Raw genomic sequence first — 27,856 nt, forward strand, 5'->3', positions numbered from 1 at the left:
GTCTCACACTCCCGCTTCCTTACTACAAGTCATCTTCACAATGGGTCCAGGAGCCACCAGTGATGAACAAGAGCCATCCAAGTGGTGTGTATCTTGGTCTTTCAAAATGAAGTGTTATGGAGCGGTCAGGGGCACAGGCTCTGAAGCTAAAGTGCCTGTATTCAAATGCCCACTCTCTTATCTACCAGTGGCATGACCTTGGCAAAACACTTAAATATTTCTTTATCTCTGTTTATCTGTAAAGTAGGAGTATTAACAGTGTCTATCTCACAGAGCTGTTGTGAGGATCAAATGAGTTAACACATATTAGGCACTCAGCTGGAACAGAGGAAATCCTCAGTAAGGGTTACTTATTATTATAGTCTTTAAGATAATAATGTGTAAACCTTAGATTTTTTTCCACAAATGAATAATTTACTTTTGATATTTAATTTTCAAAATACACAGCATTCTTCAGTAATCTCATCAAAAGCACCACAGTCTTTCTATTTATTTTTGGAAAGTCAGTTGGTTATTGTATTGTGAGTGACAAACAATTGGGCTGGAGATCTGTCCCAGGCCCTCTTTTAAATCTATACATTCTCCATGGCTTTAAGTGCTACGAGGCTGCTAATGACTTCCAAGTATATCCCTTTCCCAGACCTCTCTCTTGACCTCTAAATCCAGCTATCCAGCTTTCTGCTGGACATTTCCCACCTGCCTTTCTGACTCAGAGCACAATAAACCTTGCAGGTCTAAAAAGAACTCCTTTTATATTTCCTAACCTAGTTAAAGGCCATAGACCCATTTGGTCACCTAAACCAGAACCCTGTGGATCATCAGTTATTTCTTCTCCCTCACTCCTTCACCCATTAACTGATCAATTAATACTGACCTACCTCCTAGAAATGTTTTGAAATTATCCCGTCTTCCCTAATCCTACCACCACTGTCTCAAGCTGGGCCTTCATCTCTCCTTGGATCAGTAAAAGTCTCTTTGCCCTCACTTTTTTCCCCGGACCCTTGACATTTGGAGTGTGGACTCCAGCCATAGCAATCCTTCTCAAATGTAGATTTTATTCAGTTATTCACCGGCTTAAAATCCTTTCATGGCTCCCCAGACTTCTCAGGTTAAAGTGGAAACACCTATACATGGTCTACAAGGCTCTTCATCAGGCATCCCCAAACTGCGGCCCCCTGAGGCCATTTATCCGGCCTCCGGCTGCACTTCAGGAAAGGGGCACCTCTTTCATTGGTGGTCAGTGAGAGGAGCACAGTATGTGGCGGCCCTCCAATGGTCTGAGGGACAGTGAACTGGCCCCCTGTGTAAAAAGTCTGGGGACGCCTGCTCTTCATTATCCGGGCCCAAGCTACTTACTTCTCCATACTTACCTCTCGCAATCTCATGTCTTACATTCTGGCCAAACCAAACTTCTGATGGTTCCCTGAATGTCTCCATGTGGATCACCCTTCTGTGTTCTCGCATGTGGTCCCCTTCACTCCCTTATCTCATTTTTATTGGCAAAATTCTACTCTTATTTCAAGATAACTCAATTTTTATTTCCATTCTGCAGCCTTTCCTAAGTTTCTCAGGCAGGACTGAGTGTTTCTTCCTCCATGCTAACTCATCATCATGCATTTACATTCATTAAAGTAATTATCACTTCACATTCTATTTGCCGTTTTACCAGTCAGGTTCACAGCCAGTCTGTGTGTTCCTTGAGGGCAGGTGCCATATCATACCCTACTTATCTCTATACATCCAGTCCTTATGGCACCATTTTCTCCATAAAATGTGCTGATTTACACCTCCACTAATACCTCTGCTTTCTGTCTCTCCAGAGGGAGTAGCTTTTTTTTCTCCTTCAACATCTGGCTAAAATGAATTTCCTCCATTAAATTTTCCAACTATACTAATTTCACTGACTGCTCCTTAAAGAGGGCTCCACTGACAAATATATTTGTGCTTTAATGATTTAGATTCCATTCTTTCTATTAGCTCAACCACTTTAAAATATTTAAAGATCTACTGAAATCACCCATAGCAGTGTTTTTTAAATAATTTATTTTAAAATATTTATATATTTTATGCTTGGAGAAGCAGCCAGATATCTATTACATAGACTCCAAGATTCTTGCTCTTCCCAAACCAAACATCCTTCCAATAAGCAATAGGAGCAGAAAGAAGAGAATACTAACCCATCTAAAGTTTGAACTCCAAAGAGAAAGACTTTAAGAAGTGAATGAAGCTAAGACTTAGTACCAAGACAGAAAGCTGAAGTTCCCCAAACTAAGGGAAACCTCTCCCTTCACTTCCAACTCATCTCCTTTCTTTCTTCTTTCTCCTAATGCTAAAGAACAGTGTCATCCAGCTCTTTAAAAGGATTGAGAAGAGCCAGAAGGAAATCAACCTGCCCATGAAGCTTCTAGGATGGATTAACCCATTGTATCACAGCAGTTTTGGAAAGAAAAAAAAAAAAAAAGGCGGCACATAAAATATCCAGGAAAGTGTTTTAATTTGGTCAGTGGCCTAAAAGCTAAGAATAAGACAAAATAAGTAAAATTGAAAGGGCTATACTACATTCATTTGTACTTTCTCTACAGCATTCTGCTTTATAAATATTCTTTCTCACTACATACTGTGTTTTCCCCAACTACACCAAAAGTTCCTGGAGGTCATCAAACACATATATTTCTTTCCTAGCACCCAAATTGCCCAGCACACTGAGTACACATTGTATGCTCAATAAATGCTGTTGACCAACTGATTACTAAGTATTTAACTATATTTGCCCCTCATTATGTTTTAGAATGCCTATTATTCACAGAACCATGGAGTATTGGAAGCGAAAAGGAAGTATTCATCTGTTGGTATACATTTTCCCTTGGCTATGCATTATACAGAGGTTTCCTTTGGAAATGTAAACAAAGGATGCCTGATGAGCTAGGACAAAGAACTATATATAGAGATCAAGTGGCTATAGTAGCAAGGTCAAAGCATACCCTTCCTTAATTAGATTAAAGGGAGTCTTAGAGCTGCCTCTACCTCCTTCCCATGCTGTCCAGCCCCAACATAAAACATTTTCCAACTACCCATCTACTGAATTCTGAAGCCTTCAGCAGCAACTATAACAAGCTGCATTATGATAGAAGTCAGCTAACAAATCTGTGGTGGTTCTTAATCTCTGTTTCTGTTATAATAGGAAGACTGCAGTTTTGTTTACTTTCTGAGGATAATAGAGAACAGGGAGAAAGAACCACAATAAGGAAGAGTATTTATGGCCCCTTTATGAAAAGTCAATCTGTGACAAAAACATTTGCAGACGATAAAGAAGGGGAACAGGTTTGACAGGAAAATACCCTATTCCAGTTTTCTCAGAAGTGCCTTAGCTGGTATCCTCTGCCCCCGCCCAATGTGAAATGCCTGGTATACACTGAGAATATAGTCATTCCCTATATATGAATCCGGATTACATAAAATGAAAAAATTCCAAATCACTCATCAGTATCTGGCTCTCATGACAGAGAGTATTCTACCATACATTTCATTTTATACAGTATTTATAAGCATTTATGAAGTCTCAAGTCCCTTTATTAACTCGATTTCTAATCCTGAGGCTTATCCTGAAGGCTTCTGGAGACACAGGCTCTGTATTGAATGAGGATAATGAGGAACCTGGATTCACCCTGTTATTAAGAGTAAGCTGGCCTGGCGCTATGGCTCACACCTATAATCCTAGCACTCTGGGAGGCCAAGGCAGGTGGACTGCCTGAGCTCAGGAGTTCAAGACTAGCCTGGGAAACACGGTGAAAATCCATCTCTACTAAAATACAAAAAATTAGCCAGGCATGGTGGCATGCGCCCATAATCCCAGCTACTTGGGAGGCTGAGACAAAAGAATCTGTTGAACCTGGGAGGCGGAGGTTGCAGTGAGCCAAGATCGTGCCACTGCACTCCAGCCTGGGTAACAGTGCGAGACTCCATCTCAAAAAAAAAGAGGACGTTAAGGGCACATCCCTAACCTTTCAGAATGGATGACATCACAGAAGACAGAAATGGTCTTCCATACGTCATCCTGTAGGGTCCCTGTCATCAGAGAATTCTAAACTCAATAAACTATGAAGTTAAATCCCAAAACACATTCTCACTCTCAACAGTATCTCACTATTCTTTCCCGGTTCTCAATTAATGTTTTTATTCAATTGTCTGTATTTCTTGCACAGGTGTATCCATATTAGGGTAGATTTTTGTAACATGTAAGCCCTTAGAGGGTAGATACTGTGCCTATGTGTTCTCTTTGTACCTGGTACAATGTCAGGCATAAAAAAGGATTAGTAAAAGTTGACCTTTTATGTAGCCAGAGCCAACAGTGGCCTACATGACGGGGTTTAACAAGCATCCATAAAAGAACGCTTCTTGAATATCTACTTTATGGGGTACTCTTTCCTCTTACTGCATGTACATGTGGCAGCACTAGTGTCACCTCGTTAAGACTCAGGAAAGAATAACAACTTCAGGAAGGCACTGTTAAAACACAGCCTGTTACCTAAAAAGCCAAAGTGAGGCCTTCCCTATTAACACAATGATGGATTGTTTTATGAGACTTGCCACTTTAAAAAAAGAGCAGGGCCCTGAACATAAAGGTTTGATTGGCAGGATGGGCTGGGAAAGGTTAGAATAGGCTATGTTTGGGTGAGGCTGGCCAGGGTGATAAGCTCTTCAGAGTGGGAAGATGAGTCCTTAGAGAGGTCCTAAAGTGAACGAGCAATGAAAATAAACTGCTTACTTTGCTATTTTCACTACAACTTGTTCTGTAGTTAATAGTCTTTTTCATGAGAACAAGGAAGGTGATTATAATTTCTAACCACATTTTATTCACTATTAGCTGTTACTCTACCTTCAATCATGCAAATTCTAAATCAAGGGATCTCTTATCTTGTCTCCTGCTTACAATGCTCCCTTGTCCCTTTGCCAGTGTGGATTTCTTATACTGTAATCTAAAAGCATAATGAGAAACTTTGACAGAGTGGAACATAGAGGATTCCAATTAGCTGAAAGCCACTTTGAAATACTTTATAATTTCTTCCTCCCTTCTTGGAAAGAATGAGCCAGGAGAGAAAAAGAACACACTAAAAAGTAGCCATTCACAGCATCATGACCTGTGATATCTAGAAGGGAGTCAAAGGTCATGTCATCAGTTCAACTCCTCATTTTATAGGTAAGAACACTGAAATTGAGAAGCTAAATGACTTACATTCATAACACCAGTTCGTGGAAGAGCCAAGTCTAGAACACAGTTTTCCAAATCACACTCTAGTGTTCTTTCTATTCATTCCTTATGCTTCTTCCCTAATCCCCCACTTCATTTTATAGTCTCACATCTGAGTTTAACCAATACTCTATGGACCTTACAGACAGCACCAGTCTCTTCTACAAATGGAGTGCCCAAAAGGGATTAAATGTCTATGTTATGATCATCATACAAGTACACTCTAGTTGAAGAAACTCAGTATTTTATGAATCCAAATGATTGGGGATCAGAAGGTTACTCATACAATAAGAGGATTCTTTGCCTTACAAGAAGATTCTCCACAGTCTCTTAAATAGGAATCCATAGATTGGATTAAGAGATGCGATCTTAATAAAATTGAAATAAAATAAACTTGAACTGTTACATTTATCTGTCAGGCAAGTAAGATTAGAACCAGCCTATCAGGCTCTAAATAGAATTAGAAACACTTTTATCCAACCACTGCCCATGAGGAATCCTGTAATATTTTACCCAACCCTGTTTACACTTGAAGCCCTACCATCAGCTCTTCAACAAAATCAACACAAACCAAAATGGTATAAGTTTCATGCTCTTGAGAAAGAGAAATAAGAGAAATAACATCTTAATTATATTATGTCCACTTAAGAAGAGGTCAACTCCTCTTCTAAGCTCTGCTCTAAGATTTGATGTAGATGACAATTGATTTAAACCTCACAATTCGACAGCACTTTATAATTTACAACTTTAAGATAGATATGATTTCTTGATGACAAGAATAAGTGGAAAGGTAATGAGTGAGGACCAGGTGGGGTGCATGGTATAGATAGGACCATGGGGAGGGGATGCCGATGGGAGAGGCTAGAAAGAGGAGAAGCGGTCCTGATAATATTGTTACAGAAACAGTATCGTGCTGAATGAACCTCACCCTATCCCCAAGGACCCAGGATTCCCAACTTCCCTATGACACCCCAGTAATCTCTTTAAGGAGTGATAATGTCCAGTTTGATGATGGATGAAGCACACTTCATGTCTGATTCTCATACTGCCTGCTGTTTGGAAAGGAGAATAGGTTGACCCTTGAACTATTATCCCTCCAATCCATCACCACCATCTGTCTATTCTTTTTAAGCCATACGTTTCTGACACTTTTTTTGGAACAAGCATCCTAAAGGAATGAGACTTTCTAGAACTGCCATTCAATCCTTCATCCCAAATGACTGGACTACACTCTGACAAAACTGAAGTCCCCCCAAAGGGTCACCCAGTCCAGGTCCTTTGAAAAATCACAAATATTTCTGTTACATACCTCAACTTGCTGGCAGATCTGTATTAGTTTGGCCATTTGATTTTCTAGTTCACTGTTGCGCTTAACCAGGTTGGTGAGGTTCATCTCCAGAGTTTGCTGTCATCGCAGAGAGTATGAATCCAGACGGAAACAGAGAAGAGGGGAAAAAAAGACAGTGAGCTTAAGAACCAATGTCATGTGAAAATCAGTTAGTCAGTAGACAAATATTTCAGAGATTCATTTGGCATCTGCCACGGGCCAGCCACTAATCTAGGTACAAATTAAAATGCTGCACATTTGCTAATTATTGGGGAAAATATGACATTCATGACTTTGTGGATGTAGGAATTTATTGACATTAAAGAAACCTAATGTCTTAGATAGTATCTTTAACTTTTCAAAGTATTTTATAGGCAATATTTCATTTTGCCCTCATAGTAATCCCACGGCATATGAAGAATAGATATTATGATTTATTTTATAGATGAGTAGACTAAGAAAACTATTACACTTGTTCCTCAACTTATGATGCAGTTACGTCCCAGAGAGGGCATTTTTAATGAAGAAATTTTCAACTTATGATGGGCTTATCCAGATGTAACGCCAACATAAGTCGAGAAGCATACTGAACACATATCACTTTCACACCACTGTAAAGTTGAAAAATCTAAGTTGAACTATGGTAAGTTAGGGACCATCTGTAATTATTGAATTATTGCCAGACACTATGCCAGACAATTTCATATATACTATTTAAAAACCGTAACAATCCCACAAAGTAGATGTCAGTATTTTACAAATGGGAGTACCAAGCTTCAAAGTGGAGTTAAAGTATTTTGCACAGTCATATTACTAGCATATGCAAAGCTAGGCCTGGTACCCAGGTATCCAGCCCTCAGTCACAGCTTTGCCCCAGTATTCCATGATTTTTTTGTTTGTTTCTGCTTATAGTATTTTATATTTATCAGTAGGATCCTTCAGGAAAAAATAGTATTTTGAGTGTGGAATTCATCAAAATCTAGCATTGTATCTCACAGCTTTCCTTCTTTGCTACCGAGGCTTCACCCACAAGAGGGGCAAGGTTTTGAAATGCAAAGCCTAACTCTACGAAGAGGACATCAGTCAGGCACAGTAGTTCATGCCTGTAATCCCAGCACTTTGGGAGGCTGAAGCAGGCAGATTGCTTGAATCCCGGAGACAGATGTTGCAGTGAGCCAAGATCGTGAGATTGCACTCCAGCCTAAGCAAAAAGAGTGAAACTCCTTCTCAAAAAAAAAAGTAGAAAGAAATAAAATATATGGCATGTTCAGGGAACAGTAGTTTTGTTAAGCTAGAACAGAGGGTGGAAAGACAGTAGTAGGGGACGCAGTTGGAAATGGAGACCAAAGTCCTGTTATAAAGGTCTTAAGTGCCTAAATGAGAGAAGTTTGTACTTTTTTTTTATTATTATTATTATTATTTTTTTTGAGCACTGAGAGCTTACCAAAGGCTGTTTAACAAGGTGATGGCATAATCAGGGCTGCATTTAGGAGATTAACCTAGCAGCAATACATGGGGCAGATTAAAATAGGAAAGCCCAGGGGGCCGGGACACTGGTTAAAAGAAGGCTGCAATATTCAAGCCCATAGGGCCAAACTGAGGATAACTGAAAGAAACATATTTCAAGAAAGGATTTGTCACTGTCAAATATGCGGAGAATGTAAGAAATATGAGGATTGATAAAAGGCATGTGGATTTGGTAATTAGAGGTCACAGATGACCTTTTGAAAAGGTGTTTCCACAGGGTTTTGGAAGCATATGTGAAATCATGAGGTAGAGCATGGTGTAGTGACAAGGTGGAGGCTGTAAGTCTAAACTCCTCTTCAAAAGTTTGGCCATAAGGAGAATATAATAGCACTGTAGTGTGATGAAAGGGTCTAACTTGAGTTAGACAGTGGGAATTGGTAGTGAACCCAGCTGATGATTTCCTGTAGCAGTGACCCAAATTCCTATCAATGGAAATTCCATGTATCATAAATGAACATATTGATATATTAGGCAAATATAATGTAGATTGATGAACACTGAGCAAATACAATATCAGAAATTTGCATTTCCAACTGTAATGCATTTCCATTCAAACATGGGATTCCATGGGGACAACGTTTTTAACAAATACCTGCAACCGCTGCAACACTGGTCACGAAACTGCTATCTCAGTACAGAGCAGGACTAAAATCCTTGCTATGTGTTTCTCTTTTGTGGCCCTGAACTGAGACTCGCGGCTTCTATAAAGCCACTGAAAACAAAAATTAGGACTGAACACATAATTTGGGGTCTGGTTAGACTATGGGCCTTGTGTTACTATCACAAAATTATGGCAAATGGTTAGTTTGCTCTGGCCCCCTAGCAATTTGCAGAATGCCAGCACATTTTAACAACACAGAGCTAGAACTGACAAGATGACTCTAATTTCAACCTTACTTCATTAATATGAAAATGCTTTGAAAAATAAATCTTTGGCTAATGAAAACACCATCTGTTGATGGCTTTTTGCCACTGTTTTCTTACATTATGAGACATAATTTGAGGAAAACACCGAACATTTACTTACTCATTTCCTATTCATTTACAAGGAATTAAAGCCTCCTCTCAAATTGAAATTGATTCTCAATAATGAACATATGCAAAGGGAAGCAGAGAATTGAAATGATTATGCAATCTAAGGAAGTCACTCTGTATCATGCCCAGCACTGACGAATCATTTAGAACAAAAAAATTCTGGGCCACTCTAGGTTTGAATTATTTGATTGATTTGGCCAAGTAATTATCTTGTCTGTACTCTGGCTGAGTAAACAAAGAGGGTGTGTGTGTCTGTGTGTGTGTGTGTGCATGTGTGTAAAATCTCTTGATATTAAAGTAAACATGTCTCTTCGTTGTTGTTCAGTTTTGAAAAATTGGTTTGTTTTGTTCTTCTCTTGTCCAATGTAGTTAATGACTGGGCCAGGTTCCCTATACTCAAGCCAGTTAGTGCAACTTTCTCAGGACAGTTGAACCGTGACAGCTAGAGAGCCAAAGTGGCAGGGGAGATTGGAATGGAGATATCTGCTGGTAGGAAACAGGACAGGAGGTTGGCAGCCAGGGGGCAGGATGAAGCTCCCATTTCCTGCTGCAGGAGGTTACCTCTGGGTCCTTGTGTGCTTCCCTTTTGTGGATGTCACAGAAGCCATTTTAGCTTATGAAACTGTGAGACCTTCTTCACCTCCAGATGACTACGTCATGCTAGGTCACACAAAATTGTACATGTGTCTGAACAGCACAAAGTTAAGGGAAAAATTTGGCTGATTTGCATAACAGATTATAAAAGGCCTCAGTTAGCTAAATTGGCAGTCTGCCCTGATTCCATTTTTACCCAAGTTTTACTTCATTTGTGTTGTATAGATTAGGCCTCTTTGTGCTCTCGTATTCCCTTCCCAAAGAGGAAAATGTTTTGCCATCTGAGAAAGCTGGGCACAGGCTATTCTTCTTCCAGACAGCATCCCATTAACAGAAACGGCTTCCTCAACCCTCTCAAATAATTGCTGGTTTTTTTTTTTTTCACTTCTCTAGACACAGATTATTTCAGGTAACTTTCTCATTGGCTCCCTCAAGAAACCTAGCCATATATCAAAACACCACCACTTTATGAAAGAGAGGCAGATTATCCCGTTATGGCACAAACTGGACCATGATCTCCATTTGTCATACTCTATGAAGGCACATGTATTCACACATATATGAGCACACTTACACACACCAACCTGACACAGTAAGTACTGAAGCCTACAAGGTGGTATAACCTACATTAGTTCTATTGAAGCATATAATTTCCATTGAAGCATGGCACTGTCATAGAATGTCTGTATTCTCTCTTGCTTTCAAAAAGGTACCAGGGGAACATTATCTAAACCTAGACAACGTCCTGACTGCTTTTATGTGGGAATTGAACCTTGGGGTGAGCATAGGAAGGGGAAAGGCCAATTCACCCCAAACCTAAGTCTTCCTGATTGACAGAAGACAACTTCATCTTTAAAAATAATCTGAGCCAATGACCCCATTACTATTCTTTGACATGCTTTTTTGACATCCTGTCTGTACACCAACATTTCCAGCTCTTCCAAAAGCCAGAAGCCAGAATCTTCACATGCTTTTAGGGTCACAGTCTGCTTTCTTTTTTTAACTGCTTGTCTTAAAATACTTACTTTGCTTTTGCTCAGTCTGTCACTTTATGTATCAATTACATATGTCCTCTCAACAACAGAACACGCCATCTGGTTCACAAACTGAAGCCCACACCCTTATGCCAGAATTTATTCTTTCCCTAAACATTTATTTGCTGTTGTATAGACACAGGCTACGTCTCCGAATGAGATGAAGGTGATATACTGGATGTATATCACATAGGTCTACTCTACTTGAGGTTTGTTACAGAATAACCCAATCCTCAAGCCAGGTGAAAGAGTTGCCATCGTTTCAAAAGGTTCTGCAATCTTCCAGCCAAGACCCACCGTATCTCCCCCACTCCCCTTATCAGAAATGCTAACTAAACCCTCCCATATTCTTTTCTTCCCCCCCAACCCCCCAACCTGCTTCAGGTGCATAGCATGATTACATCTTTAGCTCAAATGCATACATTATTATTTGGATATTCTAAAAGTAAACCTGTACTAACAACTTAAATCTAGTGTTTATTTTGATAATACTCAGACTAGTGAGCCAAAGCCAACTCTACTTTCCTGGAGGACTCAGGGTTGTATTCCACTTGCACTATTCCTCTTCCCTTCCTGCCTCTCATACACATCCCCCTTTCTTTTTCAACTGCTATTCCTTCATGCCTAATTTCTAGACCGCGAGTGTTCTAGAAGACTCAATCCTTGGCCCTTGCTCAGCTCACTACTGCCTGGCTCTACCAGCATGCTGAGGACGCCCAAATCTATTTCTCCAGCCTCAATCATTCTGCCACTGGAAAAGCCTGAATTTTAATCCCTTCTAGGACACTTTCCCTTTCAGGTATCCGCTCTGTCTTCCAGATGTTTCAACAAACTCTTTTCTCCTGACTAGAGCATTCTCCTTCCCTGCCCCAACTCCTGTCCCCTAACGGAGTTTGATAACCCACCCAAATTCTATCTTGCTACCCCTCCTATGCTCTGTAACAACCCCTGTTCTTCCACTGACATGGCACTTATCACACTACCTTGTAACTGTGTCCTTAATTATCTGCCTCCCCACACTAACCTGAGAGCTCCATCAGGACTGAGACTGTACTGTCTTAATCATTGTACCCCTAACACCTATCTCCTGGTGCCTGTCACCTAATAGATTCTCAAGAAATGTTTGATGAATGAATGATTGTTGAATGAGCCAAATTCACATCAAACGCAAATCTAAAGTCAAAGCATCCCAAAAAAACTGCCACCCCTTCCTAATTTCCATTTTGTCCTCCTCAATGCCACCATCCTTCAGGACATCTCCACCTCAACAGTCCTTTTTGATTCATTCTCTTGTCTGTAACCACAACAGTCATTCACCAAGTTTTGTCCGTTCTTTCTGCACACACTCTGTCCAGTTTGGTCCTTTTTCTCCAACAAAATCACTCATGATTCCCTGTTTTTGAGTTCAATTATATCCTTTCCCTGATCCCTCCTCTGTGCTTCAGAGCATCCTGTGCAAACCTCTGTCATAGCACTTACCATACTGAATTGGAATTTTTCATTTACTTGTCTATTTCCCCTGCTAAGCCCAAAGTCCCTTTAGGACTGGGACTGTGCCTTATTTCCTGTGTCCCAGCTCCTACCACAGTGGTCAAAGTGAATGTTCATTATTTGTCTGTTAAATAAATGAATGAATTCCCTAGCCTAGATCCCTGATGCTATAGTTTAAGTCATTGTCAGTTCTAGCTTCATATGAGACAAAGAACAAGGCATTACCTCATTATATCAACCTTTCATGAACTTGAAGACCATTATCATGTATTTCCCTTTAAACCTCACTTCTTTGGACTCAGTAATTCTTGTTTCCTTGATCTTTCCTCAGCTATATTATATTTCTGTAATATGTTTCTTTACCCAACAATAACAGACAGGATTTCCATCCACCCAAGAACAATCTCTGAGTCTACATTTTGTACATTGTTCTCAAACAAATGACTGTTAGCTTCTTTCAAATGCTGGTGAAGAGAAAACTTGAGTCAAAAGAAATAACAGAAAAACAGAAAGATAAGAGTACAGATAATAGGAGTTTCTACTTGCTAAACTTGCTCTCAAACCAAAGAAACAATGGAAAACATCTTCCAACACAGGGGCCTGTTAATAATAAATGAGTTCAGAGACAGAAATCAATATAAATCTTGCAGAGAAAAGAATAGGGGTTCAAATGAGTCTTAAAGCACAGTTTGAGTAGAGATGAAATAAAATTAATTTTATCCACATACACACATGAAACATATACAGATTTATACATATTGTATGTGATGGAAGCAAGTCTGGAACACTTAAGAGACCACAGAGAAGGCAGATCTACAAGCAAGAATAATTTTATGAGCATGAGTTGAAGGCTGGTTTAGCTGAGAAACCTGTCAGATACTGTCCCCAACCCCATACTCACATGTTCACTGCCATCAGCATCAGACCTTAGAGAGCATTAATCTGGTGTCAAAAGTTTTGTTCTTGTTATATTTAGCTACTGTGATTTAGTACCTGACTGAGAGTGAGAAACAACATTTTTCTTTTCTCTCACCTATAGTAACCCACCCTGGCCTCCACTGAAGATTTTTCTTATCATGAGTTTGATCTGGCTCATTTATTAGACTGATCCCTCGCCTCAGGATGGGTTCTGCTGAGGCTCTAACTCTCCCTAGGGTGGCAACAGAAAGCTTGCCTTACACTCACGGCCCCCTCCTACCCAACTTATCAGAAGATTTACACACTCTCTGATCTTCACATACAATGACACACGTTTTATAGACATACTTTCATACACGGGCACAGAGTCATTCTCAGCCACATATTCATGCAGGAATATACACACTCATGTATAGTGATGCATAGCATGTGTATGCAAATATACACTGAACCTAGTCTCTTATATTTTGGTTTCTTTCTCTCATATTTATACTTATGCTGGTCAAGAAACAGTCATATGCCCATTAGTACACTGGTCGAGAGGGTATTCGTCTTGGCAGACAGTAGTGGGTGTCAAGTGGGTAAGTAGATAAATGAGAGAAGGCGGTGACTGAGTGAGAATGGGTGGGTGGATGACAGAGTGCCTGAGTAGGAAGAAGGACAAGTAATCAACTGTGGGAAGATTCTAGAATATTATATTTTCCAACCTTTTAACTCTCACTGTGGCTTTCCTTTGAACATCCTTCCAGTCTCATATGTCCCTTCTCTTTGTCTGGCAACCTTGATCTTTCTCTTTTCCAGTCTTGCTTCGTGTGTGTGTGTGTGTGTGTGTGTGTGTGTGTGTGTGTGTGTGTGTGGTTTTACTTTCCCATGATAAAAGGCTTACTCCAGTGCTGGGTAATATTTCATAACAAGATCCCTGATATGTAAATGTAACTGTATTTCAGAATTATTTGTAGATGAATTTGTGGAAATGTAATGACAAAAAGAAAATGTGCTTATTTATTCCTTTCAGGAAATCCCTCTACTCCCCCTGGTTTTTATCAGCTACATTTTTGGCAGGCTGTGGGCATGGAAATGTGAAGACATCACTCTCAAAGAGAATTATAATAATCACATGTGATTTATACAGATGTCACCATAGGGTTAGGCAGTTGGAAAATCCAGTGATCAAAATGAATAGGCACTTAAAATTAAGGACATGCCTTACTTTTACTAGCACTCTGGTTTTGAATATTGTCAGTAGTTCACAGGAGATCTTTTTTCAGACTTTCAGGGTATACATTATGGCAAGACAGATTTATATCTTCTAAGATGAGATTTAAAGCAAGCTATGGATACTGGTATATTTCCTGCAAATCCATTATGAAAACTGAATTCATTTAGATTTCTTGAGCAAATACTATGTGTACAAGATACTACGGAGAATATCAAAGAAATAAAAGACATTATTTCTGACCTGAAGGAGATTATGATGTAGCTGTGATGTTTTGGAGTGGTCTTATGGGGTTTGAATTATGCATTAAAAAATAGGTAGGATTTGTGCCAGGCACGGTGGCTCACGCCTATAATCCCAGTACTTTGGGAGGTCAAGACAGGTGGATCACCTGAGGTCAGGAGTTCGAGACCAGCAGCCTGACCAACATAGAGAAACCCCATCTCAACTAAAAACACAAAATTAGCTGGGCGTGGTGGCACATGCCTGTAATCCCAGCTACTCAGGAGGCTGAGGCAGGAGAATCGCTTGAACCAGGAGGCTGAGGTTGGAGTGAGCCAAGATTGCGCCACTGCACTCCAGCCAGGGCCACAACAGCGAAACTCCATCTCAAAACAAAACAACAACAACAACAAAAAAGATAGGTAGGATTTGTAAACATGCCAAGAGAAGAACACTAGCGAAAGTTAAGAATCAAAAAAGAGAATGGTATGTTTTGCAGGCGATTAAGAGGCTCACCTGGGTAGATGAAGGTAACAAGTTTGAGGAGTAGAGGGGAAAATACATGGGCAGCACAAGAAAGAAGTTGTACAGAACTTAGAATATTGAAGTATATCAGCAATAGACAGTCACCGAAATTTGACCTCTTTTTATGAAGGCAAAATTTATTAAAACAATAACAACAATCTTTTATAAGGATAGAAACTCATGTGATAATGAAAATTCTAAAATGTGAAGCCGTTTTATAGAAAGGTCCCATATATCATAAACTAAGATATATATTGGGACTAGTGTCTGAAAAGTGAGAGGCGATGGAGAAAATAATTACTCAGATAGGCCTTACTACTCCAATAACTGTAATGAATAAAAATATTCTTTAAAATTGAATAATTAATTGAACTACTGATAGCCTGCTGAAAGACAAGTGTCCTTGCATCTCAGTCCTATTGGTAGATTAGACAACTAAATGAGATCATGAAACTATACTAAGTACCCCAAGCCCTGTAATCCATTTTGAGTACATGTTAAAAACACAGGCTAGTTTCTGTTTATTCTGACCTTTCATCTACAACATAATGGTTTGTTTATTTTTTATTGAACAAATAAATATTAGAAGTCACTAATCCTAATCAGGGAGGTTCATATATAAAAAGTTACAAATGTCAACAGTGAAGTTCGAGAACCAAAAAGTAAAAATAAACACTGGATCAGCTACTGGCTAGAAAGCCAACCTCCTAGATAAAAGGAAATAATGATAGTATGGGTGCTATCTCCTACAAGACTCCTGTGCTTCTCTCAGGGCAAGGGCTAGGGGAATATACTCAGGCAGTCTCTCGCATAGCTCCTGCTGGCCAACTTTCTCCCTTGGGGAAGAATCAAGCAGATTAAGGGGGTAATCCTAAATGGTTTTCCAACTTAAAATTAACCCAAAGAAGTGAGTATATGTGACACTAAAAGTCAGACTTCCTCTCTGCTTAACATGGAGAAATAATATCCTTTCATTCTTGGCACCAAACCAAAGTGACCCCTCCACCCCCACAACACACACGCACAAGCAGTACCTCTCTCACCCTCCCAAAACCCCAAGATGTTCCAGACAACATAACGAACCACAAGGTTGGGAATGATTCATATGCTTCCACTCTCCATCCAAAAATGAGCAAAAATAGTTTCCACTTAATTTATAATCAGAATTTTCTGCACATTTCCTAAAATATTAAAGGGGAACTATTCAAAATCTGGCTGGCTTTCTCCAAAAATTACTGATTAGTCACAGACTAAAGTATGTTTTGGTAAAATATGTCCATGTTCCATCCATCCCTGGAGATGAGGGCTGTAGCTTCATGATGCCAAATATCTAATCAATCATCCAATGTTTTCATGTTTTCGGATGTTTTCAAATAGCTAGTTTTCTGTAGATACAAGCTTACATTAGCCAGTCTTTTTGTTATCTCAACAGTGCATATGGACACAGATTTTTCTGTTTGGAATATTTCTCAAGGCCAATGACTTATTATAGTCCCAACACCTGCAAATATTTGGCAGATTGTTCTGTCCTCGTCACATCTCCCACTCTTCCTATAGCCCCACTCCTATCTTTTGCCATTATATGGCTGTAAGTTTAAACAATCTGTCCCTTCTTTGATGTCATTAATCATTTATCTATGGCCATGAAGTGTACGGTTGCAGAAGCATAAAGTTAAGTTTCAAATCACATTTCATGGGGAAAACTTAGATCCAAAACAAAGTGGCAGCTGGCTACAGTACAAAGTTCCAGTTCTAGCTTTCCCATTACTAATCATTTCTTTGATTTTGACCAAATCACTTAATCTATCAAGGTCTGGGTTTTTTTTTTTATTGTATTTTAGGTTTTGGGGTACATGTGAAGAACATGCAAGATTGTTGCATAGGTACACACATGGCAGTGTGGTTTGCTGCCTTCCGTCCCCTCACCTGTATCTGTCATTTCTCCCCATGCTATCTCTTCCCACCTTCCCAAGGTCTGTTTATACAACTTTAAAGTATAGTGCTTTGACTAGACCAAATCAAAGGCCTAACATTTTATGATTCTAAAAATTGAAGTCAACAGGATTATTGTCCTCTGCAGCCTTGATATGAATAAGAGTATCACCTTGAGTGAAATTGAAAAATTGAATTTTGTACACATTTATACAGATCTGATATAAATAATAACCAAAAGAGGCACAAACCATTGTATTTTCTAGAATAGCTGCTAAGTAGCTGGCTTCTTAAGAGAAATTTTACCACAAATTACCCAATCTGGGCCTTTCTTCTAGCTTGGTTTATGTACTCAGGTTCTATTTGGAGTGGCAATTTTACTATCCATTTAAACATTTTATTTTTCTAGAATAGCTGTTAAACAGCTCACTTCTTAGAAGAAATTATACCACATAATAGGCAAGCAATGGGAATAAAACAATTTGCTGGATCATCAGTGTAAGGCAGGAGAACTTTTTTAAATGGGCACTTAGACTTCTACATAAATATTATGTGACACAATGACTTCAGAAAACTCTGTCCACAGAACACACATAAAAAACTAGGAACTTGTAAGGTAGGAACTAGAAACAAATGCTTCAGTCTGTAGCCCATAATAGCAAGCACTGTCACAAAATTTGATAGTGGATTAAATATTTATTGCCTTCAGTTTAAATTTTTAGTTCAGATATTGAATTATCCCTCCCGATTTCATGGTATACCGAAGTTTCTTCAGTTCTTTGTTTTGTTTTGTTTTTAAAGGCAGGCTTAGAATTAGCCCTGTGTTAAATGCTTAATGGCAATTTGTAATGGCCAATGTGAAACTTTTGTTTCTTTAGTGCATTGAGTACATAAGCACAAACATACACTACTGTCCTTCACAAAAATCTCTCAGCTACCTGGATACACTCAGACACCTCCACCCAGACCTACACAGAGACACACCCTGCCTTCCCATTGCAATATACCTACATATGCAAATCGAGACATATGCTAATTGTAGAACACCTACACAAGTACTCACATACTTAAAAGAAGAGGTGGAAAGATCATAGCAAAGATATATAATAAGCAATATGTCACTGACAGAGGAGAGAGGGTGCTGTTTCCCTGGATGAACTACTGGTGGCGCAGGCCATGAGCTGACTCCCCAAAAGTTAGCCAGAACTGTATGAATGCAAGCATGTTTATGCAACAGATGAGATAGGTTCCAGGGAGAACTTGCAGGTGAGCAGGTTAATCCTCATGAGAACAACTTAAAGTTAACTCACTTGTCATATAGGAAAAGTCACCCATTTTATTAGAGAACTTACTACCTGCATAACTCTATTATGAGACAAAGTTGTGTAAGGGCTGTTCCCCAGATCCCTTACCTTGAGTTTCTCAAATCGATCATTCAGGGATGCGACCTGATGGTCTCGGTGACGACCCACCAGTTTGCATAAGGCACAGATCAATTGGTCATCAGATACACAGTACATGTTCACTTTCTCATTCTCATGGTCCAAGCAGGTGATCCCTCGGAGATGTGTGTCTGGCACTGGTTCCACCAGGCGGTGGCTGGTGAAAGGTTTCTTGTTGGGGTGCGTGGCCCGCAGGCAACGGTCACAGTAGGAGACCTCACAGGTGATGCATGTTTTTACTGCATCCCTTGGCGGGTCCTGCTCACAGAATTGGCAAGCAATTCGCTCACTAGACATGGCGGTGCTGGGCCTGTAAGTCCTTTCCCGGCGGCTCTCACTAGGGGAATTGGGCCCACTGACTGAAGCCTTCTGGAAGCGATCAATAATGTTCTGCAGGGTCACATTCCTCTTGAGGCCATCCAGGCCCCGGTGGTTCAGCGAGATAACATACCTGCAGGTAGGACACTGGAAAGCAGTAATGGGTTCAATGGATTCACCAGAGCTGCAGCTTGAGACCAAGATGCGATGGGCACAGCTGAAGCAGAGGCTATGAGCACAAGGGAGCAGAAGGGGGTCTTCAAACAACTCTAGGCAGATTGGACAGGTCAATTCAGACTCCAGTGTTTCCATCTTTAGTGAAAATAATCCTCCTGAGGCATTAAGAACCACAGAGGCTGGGCTTTCACCTGCAAGGAATACAAAGCAAGAGTCATTACGCATTTCCAAAGGAAAATGGATAATAACATAATTATGCACTAACCAATGGGAGCGTTTACATGCTGGATTCCCCAGGGATGCTTAAGCAATAGGAAAGCAATTTGGGAATTAATCAGGAAGACTTTTTCCCCCTTCAAACCTTGTTTTAGACAAATGCCTGTGTTTATTTTCATGCACTAATTGATAAAATCAAATGGTCACCTCTGAATCCTGGTAGACTGATTAGCATTACCATTTCAGCTCACAATATTGGCATGGATCATTCTCTCACATATTCTCCACTGACATCTCTTTCCCAGACTAAAATGAGGCTGAGGCCCTGCAAAATTCCCAATCTCTGTTCTCCAATATTGTTCTCTATTTCACTTCAAGGTAAACTGTAGGGGCTGCTTCTATGTCACATCCGGTGTAAGGAAAACAATGCCATATTTTAAAGTAACTCTCTACTTTCTGAAATTATTCCATTCTGAGAGCCTGCATTAAAAAGAGAGAGCTTTAGGAAAATGAAAATTCTGGTACTGGTAAGTTTTTCCTCAGAGTGTGAACTTCAATTACTTCTTCTTATCACACATGGAAATTTCTGTTCCATTCCATTCCTAGTAAACTGAGTTACTCGAGTCAAAAGATGATACTTTTCACTGTCATCTTCTTCCCTCACCTTCGGAAACCCCTTCATTTCATCAAGCTGAACAAGGAATGATTTCAAACTTTTCAACTTACTCAGCAATCGTTGCTGATCAATGATAAAGTCATATTGCCTTGTGTCTTCACTTTGGTTTTATTACTAAACACCTGCTGAACTAGCACAAGCCTGCTATGAAGCTCATCGCCCATGTGTGCTTTCATACTTTCTAAAACATAGCAGTATGCAAATCAAGATCTAGATAGAAATTAGCAAAGTGCCAGAAATTTTCAGATCTCATAACCTTCAATTTAGTGTGCATCAGTGAGTAAAAGAAGTCACTCAACTAACAAGAAACCAACCTGTTGGTAAATTTATCTATTCTCCCACAGGCATTTCTGTTCTGAACACACAGGTACTTAATTCTTAATTGCCTTGGGTCTTCCATTAATTAAAATACACACAGATAAATATTCTAAGTTGGCCTTAACTAAGGAAATATATAAAACATATCTTACTGACTGAAAATGTTAATCCTATGTATAGGAAAGAAAAATGGTATCTTTCTTGCTTTTTCTTTTTTTTTTTTTTTTTTTTTTTGGGGACAAGGTGTCCCTCTGTTGCTCAGGGTGGAGTGCAGCGGTACAATCTTGGCTAACTGCAACGTTCACCTGCTGGGCTCAAGCAATCCTCTTGCAACACCAGGAACATGCCACCAAGTCCAGCTAATTTTTATTTATTTATTTATTTATTTTGTAGAGATGTGGTTTTGCCATGTAGCCCAAGCCGATCTTGAACTCCCGGGTTCAAGTGATCCGCCCACCTCAGCCTCACAAAGTGCTGGGATTACAGGAGTGAGCCATGCCACAGAGCCCAAGAAAAGTAATTTTTGCTTTTGAGTATCTTTTGTTCATCATCTTGTCATCATTGGAGACTCTCATCAGGGCTTCAAAATTTCACTCTGCCATTGATATTTGTTCAGATACTGTAATTTGTTAGTGATATCTGTATACTTCACAGGATACATAAACACTGAGTACAATTATATTTTATGCCTAAGTACAATATATGTATACCTAAAAGCTGTTTCTAAATCAAACCTTTTAAATGCACTCAACTACCTATTTAATGAAAATCTATGTGAAATGGGGCTAGAAAAGTGAAGAATCTTTTTGTAAATCACTCTCTCAGTTGGTTTAGCAGGTTCAGATGTTTATACAGTCACTTTTTAAAAAAGTGATACATAGTATTTTTCTTCTAGAATTAACAGGTGCTTGAAAGCTCTTGGCCAGTATTTTGTAGCTTATAACATCTATCAACGTTCACCTATACAGAGGAAAAAGTCAACAACTAAAATGTACACACATCATTGAATCTTAGTATTGAAAGAGACTTGAGAGATGAAGATTCCAACTTCCACTGACAGCACGAATATTGCCTTAGATAGCTCCATTTGATATATTCCTCAGATACTCAAATTTAACATGACTATAAATGAACTTGCTGTGCTCCCCCCACCTCCAGAAAACAAAACAAACAAAAGACTCCTGCTCCTCTTCTGATTTTTCCTAACTGGTGAATATTATCATCCAAGCCTAGACATCTAAGAGGTCTCTCATCTACACGTTTTTATCACCTCAACCACTGGTGGCTTCCGGAACATTCTGTTTTATTTCACTTACATAGCTGTATCTCCAGCTAACTCTTCCTTCTCCTTAAGGGTATCAACTATTTTATATTTTCATTCACAGCACAAGTTTGTGCTTCACACAAACTATATTCAATAATAGTTAATGAAGCATCACTGAAACAGGAGTAAGAAGGGCTCTAGCATTCATTGAGCACCTCCTGTATTCTGAGTACTATGTTCAACACTGTACACATTATTTCACTAATTCTTTCAGGAAACTTATGAGGAAGTTACTATTACTGTATCCACCTTACAGTTAGGAAACTGGGGCTTAGAGTCATTAAATAAATCAACCAAGAACATATAGACCCAGAGCACAGGTCAGTATAACACCAATGCCTGTGCTCTTGTTCCTACACCTTTATTTCAATCATCTCACCTCCTTCACTGAGGTTTGACTATTTACAAGAGGATTTCTAAACAGCATGTTTCCACTTCTATTTTTATCTCCCTCAGTCTCTCTGACTTTCTCTGAGTCCGCCTATTTCATTCTGAGTTCCTTCCAGAATCATATCTCTGTCTTCTAGGCCTATCTCCACCTCACACTGCACTTCTATTACTATCTCTTCTAGAACTGTATGCCTGCATTCCTCAATGTCTGTGTTGGAAGCTACCTGGCTTGGTCAGAAGTACTGCTGAAAGCCATGCCTATGTGTGTTGAAACCTATATAGAACAATTAGAGTACCAAAGCGTTCCTAAGGTTTAAGAGGGTGCCATATAAATTGTCCTGTACAGAGGAAAAGCTCTTAAATTTTGCCTGGAACTCTAAAATTTGTTTCCAAGTCAGTGTGACACTTGAACCTCACTCTGAAATTAAGCCTGGGAAAGCATGCTATGGGTCAGGATTGCCTTGGGTAAGATCAAAATAGGATTTATTAACTAGGGACTTCTGAACTTCTTAGAACTGTTTGCAGAATGTGGTTTTTATGTCATATATGCATGTTTTTTTTTCCCCTGGGGAAAAGGTTGCCATAGCTTTCAAAAGATTCTCAAGAATCTTTAACAGAAAAAAAAGCCAATCATTAGTACTCTAAAATAACCTACCTTAGTTGATTTCACCTCTATAAAGAATATTATAAGGTAGTTACTCTCTGCTGCTTATTAGAACTTTTCTATACTGTTTCTAATCTGTTTGATTTTTAATTATCATATAGTAATTGTTCTGGCTAATTTTTGGGAACTGAATACTTTTACGAATTTCTCCAAACGTGTTCAGTCATCTCTAATTTATGAGGCTTTCTTTTTCTGGGTACTCCTAGTATTTTAGAATCCTTTCAATTATCCCCAATTTTTCCTACCTTTCTTATTATCTAAGCACCTTTACAATAGCCTTTATGCACACTGTCTCATTTACTTTTTACAACAACTCTCTAAAGGGTAGGTACTAACATTGTTAAAAAAAAAAAAAAAAAAAAAAGTAGGCCGGGCGTGGTGGCTCACACCTGTAATCACACCACTTTGGGAGGCTGAGGTGGGTGGATCATGAAGTAAAGAGATCAAGAACATCCTGGCCAACATGGTGAAACCTCATCTCTATTAAAATACAAAAAATTAGCCAGATGTGGTGGCATGCACCTGCAGTCTCAGCTATTGGGAAGGTTGAGGCAGGGGAATCGCTTTAACCCAGGAGGCGGAGGTTGCAGTGAGCCAAGATCGCACCACCGCACTCCAGCCTGGCAACAGAGTCAGACTCCATCACAAAAAAAAAAAAAAAAAAAAAAAAAAAAAAGTAATTTTTCCAAGGTCACACTTGTTTCTAAGTAGCAAAACTAAGAGCCAAACTTAGGATAAAACTTCAGAAATAAATCTATATGTATCTCTATGGTAAACTGATTTTCAACAAAGGTTCGAAGACCATTTGATGGAAAAAGAATACTCTTTTCAACAAATGTTGCTTGGACAACTGGATATCCACATGCAAAAGGATGAAGCTGGAGTCCTTCCTCATATCATATACAAAAATTAAGTCATCATAGATCAATGACCTAAATGTAAGAGCTGAAACTATAAAACTCTTGGAAGGAAAGATAGGCATAAATCTTTGTGAACTTAGGTTAGGCAGGCAATAGTTTCTCAGATGACACCAAAAGCATAACAACCAAAGAAAATATACATAAATGGTACTTTATTAAAATTTAAAACTTGAATGCTTCAAACAGCACCATCAATGAAGTAAAAAGACAACCCGCAGACTAGGAGAAAATATCTGCAAATAATATTAATATATCTGATTTGGGTCTAGTCTCTAGAAATGTAATCCTACAACTCAACAATAAAAAAGGTAAGTAACTCCATTTAAAAGTGGGCAAAGGATTTCAGTAGATATTTTTCCTAAGATGGTATACAAATGGCCAATAATCACAAGAAAAGGTGCTCAACATAATTAGCCAGTAGGAAAATGCAGATCAAAACTACATTGAGATACTACTTCACACTAAGATGGCTATAATACAATAAAACAAAACCAAAAACTGGAAAACAGCACACGTCAGCCGCGATTTGGAGAAGTTAGAACCCTCATACATTGCAGGTGGAAATAAAAAATGGTGCAGCTGCTTTTGGGAAATAGTTCAACAGTTCCTCAAAAGGCTAGATGTAGAGTTACCATACAATTCCACTCCTAGGTATATACCCAAAAGAGCTGAAAATGTGTACACTCAAAAACTTGTAGACAAATGTTCATAGCAGCTGTCTTCATAGTAGCCAAAAGGGAACAGCCCAAATGTCAATCAACTGATGAAAGGATAAACAAAATGTGATATATACCAAAACCACTGAAGATACCAAAAAACACTAAATTATATATTTTAAAATAGTGAATATTATGGTATGTGAATTACATCTCAATTTTTTAAAGAAGAGATTCAATCCCAGGTCTGTCTGACTCAATGATGTAAACAGTTAATCATTATACTATACTACCAACTGTGTGATTATGTAGTATTTATAAACTCTATTGGATTGCGTGTTCCTTTCAATTGTTTTTCTAGGTCAGTGATTCCCTGTTTAGGTTTTGCAATACCCTGGGATAGCTCTAGTGATCAATGAGTGTCACAAAGTTCTCAGCTCCCAGTTTTTATTCACTTTAAAAAGTATATAAGTGACTCTTGAAAAGTATTTGACTCCCATTATCGTGAAATACTTTTAGCAGGAGGAAGTGGCATGACAAAAATTAAACAATGGCAAACTGTTGCAATTTCAAAAAGTTTGTGAATCACTAATCTATGCAGAGTTAGAGACTATGCTAAAGATGAAGACACGATGTGAATCTGATAAGGTGTGACTCAATGACAGGTAATCGTGAAAGTTTTCATGATTTGTCATAAAAATGCATTGATGAAATGCATGGTAGGGCAGAACCAATTGCCATATTAAGAAACAAATGCCCATATCCACACACCCTGATTAGTTGCCTTCCAAATCATTTAGTTACTGCCATATATAGTCAAATATGTATGTTTAATTGTTTCAGTGTGGCTTTTCTTCACCTTGCACTCCACTATAGGGAAAAACCTCTGAAAAAACAAGTCGAGCAGCATAAACTAGAAGAAGTATCATTAGGATGTGTAACTGGGTAGAAACACAAAAGGAGTTTCAATGAAGGTGATCACAATAAAAAGTAATGGGTCTGGTGTGATGGCTCACACCTGTAGTCCCAGCACTTTGGGAAGCAGAGGCAGGCAGATTGCTTGAGCCTAGGAATTCAAGACCAGGCTGGGCAACATGGCAAGACCCCATCTCTACAAAATATACAAAAATTAGCAGGGTGTGGTGACGTGCACCTGCAGTCCCAGCTACTTGTGAGGCTGAGGTGAGAGGATTGCATGAGCCCAGCAGGTCGAGGTTGCAGTGGGTGTGATTGTGCCACTGTATTCCATCTTGGGTGACAGAGTGAGACTTTGTCTCAAAAAAAAAAATTAAAATTAAAATTAATTTTAAAAATTAATTTTAAAAAAACATAAAAATAATGCATCCTACACTTATGAAATAAAAGACTGATTTCCGCATTGTCCTCCAAATCTAGCCTTTAGCTGACTCTGATTAAGAGAGAAGTCATAACTTGTACTTTGCATAACTCTATTATTTCGAATGTTACTTGGGCATAATTAACAACTACTATTCTATCTAGTTCTTTTTTCTTCCAGGTCTGCAGAGCATGGTTCTGGGCTCTCACTACCTTCCTGAGGAGTTACAGTATCCCCTTCACAGAAGATCCATGAGCGTGAAACCAAGCCTGATCTCTGGGCCATAGATTAAGAATTGAGCTGAGCTGTAGGTTTTAAAAAACCCAACAAATTAATATAAAATAAACGTTCTTCAGCATATTAAAATTAATGTCGCATGAGTTCTTCCTTAAAGTACTATAAACTGTCTCCCTGCCTTGGGGGAACAAGCAAATGAGTACTGGGCTAGTCTGATGTTTCCTCAACTGTAAAATGTTCAAGCTAAACTAGAATCACCAGATGATCTCCTTAAGATGCTCTCCAGCTCTGACATCCTATTTTTATAGAGCTCTTGCTATTTGATACCACAAAAAAGACACCTGGGATCATTATAAACTAGCACCTAAAAAGACAACTCTTATTTATTAGTGTGACTAGGAAGGCTAACAAGTGATGGACATCATGGCCACAGGAGCTGGAAATAAACAAAATGCATTACTTTACCTTGGCTGAGCCAAGGTGCTCAAGTACAGTGGTTTTGCCTGTTGTAACTCAAAAAAGATATAATGGATGTTCCAGAGGACAGCTAAAGGGGAGGGGAGTCCCATAGGAATACAAACTAATGAAAACATATTTGGGGACTGAAAAAGAAATCCAAATCCAAATCCAAGAACACCATGATTAGAAAAGAACTACTTGAAGCTCAAAACAGATCATTTTGGAACACAGAAGGCAGCCAATGCATTGAATTCACACTCTATAGGATAAGAACTGAAAATAGAAACGTAGACAAAAGAGGCTAGGTGGTCAGTAATCATAATTAATAATAGTCATCTTACATTTGTATATTACTTTATACTCTTCAAATTATTTCAAAGCCATTATCTCATTTGACCCTCATAACAGAGCCTGTTGTCCTGGATCTAAACCAAATTAACTGGGCAATCCTAGGTACATTTAAACTCTTTGAGCCACAGCTTTTTCATCTATCAAATGAAAAATACCTGTCCTGCCCACCTCACAGGGTCTTGTGAGGATCAGATAAGAATAAAATAAAAGTATCAATTTACTTTTAAAATACAGGTATTCTCATCATACATTCACAGATTATATATAAAAAGCAAGTTATTAAGAGAAGCCAAAAATGTTTGGAAATTCATCCCAAACATATGGTTGACATAATGGCAGACAATCACACTCCTCCACAAGACTTCTGGCAGATCATGGGATTGATTGTGGTACTTCTTATGTTCATGTCTTCCCTTTTAGACTAGGATCCCCACCCCTCTCCAAGTGAAGGGCTGTCTCTCTTCTTTTCTCTTAAGCTTTCCTCCCGCACAGGGAGAGCTCAGTACTGGAGGCTGATTACCTACTGGCAGAGAGCACCAGAGCCAGCTCCTGTCTAATAGGTTATTAAAGCCTACCTAATACTTTATAGTACATGAAATTAATGCTTGTTCTTTTCAATAATTAGCTCTTAAATCCAAACATTGGGTATTTTATACAATACAGTCATCATATAAACATTAAAATGAGTATCAAAATAGCAGAACTGAAAGTCCTAAATCTGCTACAAACACAAAAGATTAATCCAAGTAACCAACAAACAAATTTGCCAAAGTAACACATGATAATTGACAGGAATCCTAAATATAATTCCTAACACCTTTATCTTGATTACACTGGCAGTTGCAAGGTTGAGAAACAAATGGAGAACAAACTTAATTTACCTACAGCTACTGGTACAGCTTTCCATCTCCTCTAGGATTGCTTTTCCTAACCTCTGTTACCCAACGAAATATTTGTAAGTTGTTTTTTTTTTTTATGTTCAGTGGTTCACCTGGATAGGCAGTCATCTACACAATAAAATTGGCAATATATGTATATAGGACATGTTAAATGTTAAGCTGAGCGGATCCCAAGTTCAGGTTAGAAACAAGGGACAGAGAACAGAGGCCCATTTGAAATCAAGCTTCTACTTCCCTGGGAGCCACATGGATCCTAGCAACACCGAACAAAGGGCTATAGACAAAGCGATCGAGGATTCTGGATTGTAAACCATTTTTCTGTCTCTGTGCTGTATATATTAAGACACTTCACTGTCATGAATTAGCATTGTCTGCCATGTCCATACATTATGCTCCTATCCAGG

General features: G+C 38.9%; 1 protein-coding gene across 4 annotated transcripts in view; it reads right to left on the reverse strand.

Moving 5' to 3' along the window:
- Positions 1 to 27,856, reverse strand: part of MID2 (midline 2) — a 94,765-nt gene that overhangs the window by 60,895 nt on the left and 6,014 nt on the right. For all 4 annotated transcript variants that reach the window (XM_010346371.3, XM_074392132.1, XM_003935871.3 and 1 more), the window contains exons 2-3: positions 18,482 to 19,197; positions 6,558 to 6,653 (exon numbers count right to left, since the gene is read on the reverse strand). In XM_010346371.3, coding sequence (XP_010344673.1) covers positions 6,558 to 6,653; positions 18,482 to 19,141 — 756 coding nt within the window. In that variant the 5' untranslated portion in view covers positions 19,142 to 19,197. The remainder of the gene's footprint in view (positions 1 to 6,557; positions 6,654 to 18,481; positions 19,198 to 27,856) is intronic.

The sequence above is a fragment of the Saimiri boliviensis genome, chromosome X (assembly GCF_048565385.1).
Source record: "Saimiri boliviensis isolate mSaiBol1 chromosome X, mSaiBol1.pri, whole genome shotgun sequence".
Classification (NCBI taxonomy): domain Eukaryota; kingdom Metazoa; phylum Chordata; class Mammalia; order Primates; family Cebidae; genus Saimiri; species Saimiri boliviensis.